General features: G+C 28.0%; 1 protein-coding gene across 1 annotated transcript; it reads left to right on the top strand.

Moving 5' to 3' along the window:
* The first annotated feature begins 4,360 nt into the window (after positions 1-4,360).
* On the top strand, positions 4,361-5,746 carry LOC130669952 (putative ankyrin repeat protein RF_0381). The gene is made up of 2 exons (XM_057473116.1): positions 4,361-5,615; positions 5,733-5,746. Exons 1-2 carry the CDS (start codon positions 4,361-4,363, stop codon positions 5,744-5,746), a joined length of 1,269 nt encoding a protein of 422 aa, XP_057329099.1.
* The last annotated feature ends 1,401 nt before the right edge of the window (positions 5,747-7,147 follow it).

Here is a 7,147-nt window from a genome sequence, read left to right as displayed (position 1 = left end):
AATAAAAAATTATTTAACATACATTATTTCAATTTTTAATTTTTTTGTTAGTTCAAAAATTAATAATTAATGAAATCAAAATATTGTATAAACTTTCATACTGTCATCTTGTTGAGTATGCTTATAAAAAAGGCTCCAAGAAACAAAAAATTCATAGATTAATTATTTAAACTTTTATACCGCCTTTTATGACAACACAAACCCGTAAAAAAAATGTTGATTAACAATTGAATAACTTTTTGAAAAATGGTGATGCAACTTTTATTACCGCGAAATCATATTCTTTGGAGTGTCTAGATGACACCAGAATTTTTTCAAATTTTTTAATTGCAAAAAAAAAATTATTTAAAAACTACGCTCACTAGAGTGGCGGCGCGCGCATGCCGAAACTGCCGCGCAAAAGCTGATTTTCAATGTTAAATTAAAATTATAAATATTGGAGTTACAATTTGGGGAGTCTAGAACTTTTTTACTAAAATTTTCTGCTCTTTCAGAAACTTTTCTAATATTTGAGCTATCACTTATACTTTTTGAGATTTTGCCAAAAAGCTGGACGGCTAATTTGTTTAACGGTTTTTTGTTCATAACAATTGTAATTTCATTTTTCCAAAAAAAAATCCAAAAAACGTTTTTTTCTAGACGCCATTCCGGATCGTTTAAGCCATCAACTATATTTTTAGGAGACCTGTAACTATTTTTTGCAGGAACTCAACTTCTCGACTAGACTAAAATAGAATAAAAATACATTATTTAAGTATCTTCATTGATTCGTTTATTTACCATTTGATACGGTATTAATCTTTTTCTTAGACTAGTAAGCCTTCAATTCTGTGCCTATTTAGACAGTCGATCTGAAGGAGTGAACTCCAATCGTGCGTCGGAGCTGACACACACACTTTTTTTTCTACTAAAATTAAAATCGTCCCTTTAACAATAATGGATTCCCAAAAGGTCCATTGTCTAGATTGTTAAAATTATCCAGTCTTTCTCTTAATAACTTTCTCGAATTATCTGAATATTCTCTCTAATCTTAAAATTTGAATCAGTTAAGGCCATCATTGACGATTCTATGTTATAGAAAAATTCATCAAAGCTTAGTATTCATGATTTATGAAAAATGCGCGTCTTACAAATATATATTGTACTAATGTACATTTGTATATGAGTGTCATTACGTTAATTCATGTTGAAAGGATGAATGTTTTCTGCAAACAATTCTACTGTTAAATTTCTACCTGAGCCCCAATGAGTGACGTTAGATTTATTTTAACCTGACTCAGCTCTATTGTAGATACGAAAATTTTGCCGGAAGCATTTTAGAAACATTTGCCCGAAGATAATAGAAACATTTACTGAACTTAAATTTGAATTTTTTTTTTTCCCAAGCATGAAAATAATCTTGGAGTTGAACTTCTATGTTACGCCATATCACTTTTTATTAGTTAAAGTATTTCATGTGAATTTAAATTAAACAAACATTTATTTATTTTTTTTTTTGCGATGATTTTATGCAACATTAATTTTTAAGATTTATGAATTAAAATCAATTATGTTGATATTTGATGATAAAGAAAGTTTGGAACCCGTATGAAAGATAGAAGATTCACGGATTTTTTTGTTTGTTACAAATAATTTTAAATAGTTATTATTTTCTTCAAATACAATAAAATAAATTTATTTGAAAATCGAGGTTGTTCTGATTTCTTGTTGCCAAGAAAACAAATTGATTTTTACTTATAATAATTTATTGTATGATTTTTTTTTGTAGTATTTATTAAAATTTTAGTACCAAGAAACTAAACTAATTTTCTTTTCTATCTAACTCTTATAAATTCTTGACTTTTTTTCACTTAAATTTATTATAATAAATTTGAATTACGGCGGGAGATAATTTTGCATCATGTAAAACTCAAAAGTAAAAAATAGTCACAATAAATAGAAAACGTATTATTTGGTGTCATTTTTTATGCTTTATGATCAATTAATAGACAAAATTTTTTTTATTTTTCTATTTAACATAGAATATTTTTAATTTCTAAATTGATGTGTCTCCATTTTCAGTAGTTTTTTTTTTTGCATAAAAAATTGTACGTTGAAAATATTAATTTAGAAAATTATTATTATTTTTTTATTGATTTCGGTGGGAAAAATTGAATTTTTCTTATAAATTTTATTTAAATGCAAAATTTTACCCTGGTCATCAATACTACTTTAAAAATACTTCAATTTTCGTGTGAATAAAAAACTTTGCAGTTTTTATCACAGTAAAAATATTATGCTCTTGCAATAAATATCAATGCTACAGTTGAATTTGCAATTTAGAATTAACTTCAGAGATATTTTTAATTCGGACTCGCAACTTCCATTATCTTTAGAGATAATATTAATTGAGAGACTTCGAATTTCAATTATTTTTAGAGACAATTTTTATTTGAATTATATGAAATATAATTATCATCAACAATAATTTTGGTGAATCAGAGACATAAATATAATTCACAATGGGAAGTTATGGCTATAGTGATAATTAATATGCGAAGTCTGAATTATTGTTATCTTCGATGATAATTTTAATTCTTGAACTATAATTATCTCCAATGATAATTTCAATATAAATTTTAAATTACTTTTAAAGTGTTATTTAAAAAGCCTTCATAAAAATTGCTTAAAGCTCTTTATGTGCAATAATGAATAGTATTGTAAAAATGTGTTTACTAGAGATCGTACATAAATAGTAATTTCATAAATTTGAGTTATTTTTGCAGGAAAAATTTTTTTTGCGATGAAAATAATTAAAATAAATTACTGTTATTTCTTCTTACAGTAAATATTCATTATAATCAATACATTAGAATTCTATAAGACATAAATAGCAAGACAACTCGTTCTTTTTATATTAATGAATAATAAATATAATGATTGTAAATTTATTTGATTAGATTTTAAAATTTATATTAATAAATTAATGAATATTCCGGAAATTTCGATTCCGTAGACAATAAATTTCGGTTTTTGAGTACCATATAATTTCATTTATCTTTATGTTAAATATATTTTAATTAAATAATTACTGTTTTTTTTTTTTGTAACATTTTGATTCAAAAAAAAATTTTTTGATGAAGTTATTATTGGGATAAATAATTTTAGAGACATAAAAAGTCATACCGCGTGCCATATGTATTTGTATACAAAACATTAATAGTGTATTGCACTACAAGGGCAGAAAGTTGAGATTCCTGCTTCGCCTCGGGCATTATGGCGCGCAGTTCAGGGCTCTCAAATTTCTGGCCGTGTAGTGTATACTATTATTCTTTGTACCCAGTCGAAAGTAAGTTGACAAATCAGAGATATATAGATTATATAACTACGTTTTAGCAGGTATTGATGCCTGCCCCGACATTTGCGGTACGAGCGAAGCGAGTGCTGCTGGTCGTGAGGGCAGGCATCAAATTAATCTATGTACAAAAAAATTATCGTGGCACATTTTCAAAAGAAATACTTTTTAATTTGTTAAAAATTATTATATTTATCAAAAATAATTTTTTAGTTCATGAAAATTATTAAATTTACTAAAAATAATTTTTTACTGTTTGAAAATGATTTAATTTATTAGAAGTAATTTTTTAGTTCTTATTTATTTTTAGTAAATATTATTTTTTCAAAAACACAGACATATAGAGTGTCAAATTAATTGTAAACAAGTTTTGAGGTTATAAATACGAGCGAGAGTGTCAGCAAATCATGTCAAAGTGACGGTAGTATACGTATAACCAGTGCCAGTGTGCACGAAAAAACTCTTTCGTCCCGCTATTACTCTCTTTCCGCCCGCTATTATAGATGGCGCGCAAGTAATCCCAGCGCAGCACAAATGCTAGACTTTCTGCCGCAAAATTGATGCTGGAATACGTACTTTCGACCGAGGTATGAAGAAAAATAATTAGCACGAAAACCCAATATTTTAAAAAATTTATTAATTAGTTTTTAAGATGAAATAAAATTACATATAACCGAGTTTTAGTAGATTTCTCAGAGGGCCCATTTTGCTGCAAATTAAAATTTTTATTTTTGTAGCATAACAAGTGAGAACCACTTAAAGGGTCTCCCCCCCCTCATTTCGTTATTCGAATACCCAAGAACTTAGTATTTCCTTAAGTACTTCAGTTTGTCCCTTCCTCTCCAAATTATGACGATAAATATTTAAGAGTGGGGGTACCATAGAAAGTACCATAGACATCATCATTTAAAATCGTTTATGATCTTGAGACGAACAGTGACTCTAACAGTAAAGTTCTAAAGTTTGTTAACTCAAAAGTTCATTGGTTAAAAATCGACAATTATTAACAAAATCAAGTTCTTTACAATGGTATTAAACCGTTTAAATTTAACCTACGAATATGTTTACAACTTGATTGAACAAGGAGTTATCAAAGATATTAATACAGTGGTTCCAGTCATGGGTGGTTTAAGGCTGCTTCATATAGCAACTTTCAATAATGACAAAAAATTGGTGGATTATCTGCTCCGCAAGAAAGCTGATGTACATAAAAAAAGTCCATACTGGGGTACAGCTCTTAATACTGCTGTTATAATGGATTACCTGGCTATAACTGAAAGTCTAATAAACTATGGAGCAGACGTTAATACTCCAATACTTGTGCCGTCTTATTGGACCCCCTTCCGGTACAAATTTTATCAAAATGATGTAGAAATTGCTGAGCTTTTGTTGAATAGATACGACGATGTGAGTACGATCTTAAATCAGTATAAATTGTGGGTTGCCAAAAGACCATTACAAATCGCTGTTGAACGAAGTAAAGAAGCAATGGTAGAGCTACTTTTAAAAGGTAATGCTGATCTGAATCGTAGTACTCATATTTCTGGAACACCACTAATCCACCACGCCATTGGTGTAGGAAACTTACCGATTATAAAGCTTCTTTTGGCATACGGTGCAGACGTTAATGATACAAGTGGTTCTTATTTTTCACAAGTAAGTCCTCTTCATTTTGCTGTCCAATGCCACAACGCAGCAGCAGTAGAATTGATCTTAAATGATAGTATGGTTGATATAAATAGAGTGGCATTGTCGAAACTTTCAGCGCTTCATTCCGCAGTTTCCGAGGAAGATGATAATATCATAAGACAACTTCTTAATGCTGGTATTGATATTAATTTAAAAAACACTGCTGGTTTAACAGCATTTACTAGAAACCGAATTTATACACAAAGAATTAATGAGACAATTGCCGAGCATATTGCGAAATTGAGTGCGGCGAATTTTTATGTCAGTGAAGAAAATTTAGCAGTCGTAAATCGTGAAAACTTCGGAAAATTACGCAACCAGTGTTTAAGCGAAATTGAAAAAATGAAGATAACATATGTTGGTATGAGTAATGTAACATTTTATAATGTTTTGTGTAATAGTGAACACAAATTAGCTGTAAGTTTAAGCTATGTTAGTGATCGTACTATTTTAGATTTAGACATTCAATCTCTGTTTCCACTATATGGTGGAATGTTAAGTTATCGTTTGAAAAAAGCATTAGGACGAAAAAAATTGTTATTGAATGCTATTAGTTCAACTAATGATATTTTTCATAAGATCAAACTCCCAAGTACTTTTACGAGGGATATTTTTAAATTACTAACTATTAAAGATTTGAAAAAATTACAACGAAATATTTATAGGAATTTTTCAAATTAATATTATTAAATTTGTATCAAATCAGTAGTTATCATGAGTTGAATTACTAAGTCAGTAAAAAGAAATATTTTTATGGGTGTAGTGTTGATAAGTATATTTAATAGTAATGTAAAATTATAATTACTTATTGAGTTTATTCAGTCGTAATTTTTATATATATATTATGTATATGACATTAAGTTTATCATTTATCTTGTAAGTATGCAATTAAATCGATCAAGTGGTATTTTTACTTTGTTATAATTTTATATATATATTTTTTTAAGTTATTCCACAGAAAAGAAGTAAACTCATTGTAAAAATAAAAACTTAATTCTAATTTGGTTTCAAAAATAATTTATCAATAGGGGAGGGTGGGGCAGAACGGCCCCCCTGAAATTTTGATCAAAAAAAAATTTTTTTTTTTACGCCTCATTACTATAAATCCGATATGTTTGCGCATTTTTAGCCCTACGCATGACATTTGGGGCAAAATGGACAAGCCCAAAATTTTGAAAAAGTGATTTTTTCATATTTTTATCGTCAAATTAAAAAAAAATTATTATAATTCCACATTTCTAGCCCTACGCATAACACCTGAGGCAAAATGGACCAGCCGAAACTTCCGAAAAAATTATTTTTTCATATTTTTCGGCCGCTTCTCTAGTAAGAAGCAAATTTGATCACTAAAAATATATAAAAAAAAAATTTTTTTTTTAGTTGATAAATTTTTTAAATACAGTAAAACTATAGATTTATTTTTTTTTTTATTAAATAACAATTAGTAATTAAGGTAATCGAGAGTGAACGATTTATTACACTTTAAAAAATTTTTTTCGAGTAATATAAAACCAAAAATAGTTGTCAAGAGAAAGAAATACATTCTTAATGATGAAAACAATTTAAAAGAAAAAAAAAACGAAAAAAAAAAATTTTTGATCATTTTTTGGAAGGGGGCCGCTCTGCCCCAAAGAAAAAAATTTTTTTTTTTCAGAATAATGGCAAAATGTCCATAAATTTGTTCGAAATAGGACAAAAGTAAAGTGATCTTATGGTTGAAAGCCACAAAAAGTAATAATTGGCTTAGGGGGGCTGCTCTGCCCCACCCTCCCCTACATATAATTAAATAAAAAAAAAAAAAAATAAGTTTATTTTTGCTTCAATTATCGATTTTAAATAAATATTCCAAACTTTGATTTGAAAAATTTACAGTAGAAATTGGCAGGGATGTAGTATAAAGTAATCATAAGTTTAAAATTTAATTTATAGTCATTAATTATTAGTCAAAGTTTCCATTGACGATTAATTGAAAAAAAATTAAAATTAAGAACAAGCTCGCTGATTACAAACAAAATTCTAAAACAGGTAAGTGCAAATGTCACATTAACGATCCAGCATTTAACTACAGGTGGAGCCGCGAAAGTACACAATTACTCAATTATGACCGAAAAATACTATGATAGA

The sequence above is a fragment of the Microplitis mediator genome, chromosome 6 (genome assembly GCF_029852145.1).
Source record: "Microplitis mediator isolate UGA2020A chromosome 6, iyMicMedi2.1, whole genome shotgun sequence".
In the NCBI taxonomy this organism is placed as follows: Eukaryota; Metazoa; Arthropoda; class Insecta; order Hymenoptera; family Braconidae; genus Microplitis; species Microplitis mediator.
This window is presented reverse-complemented; position numbering and strand designations above follow the sequence as displayed.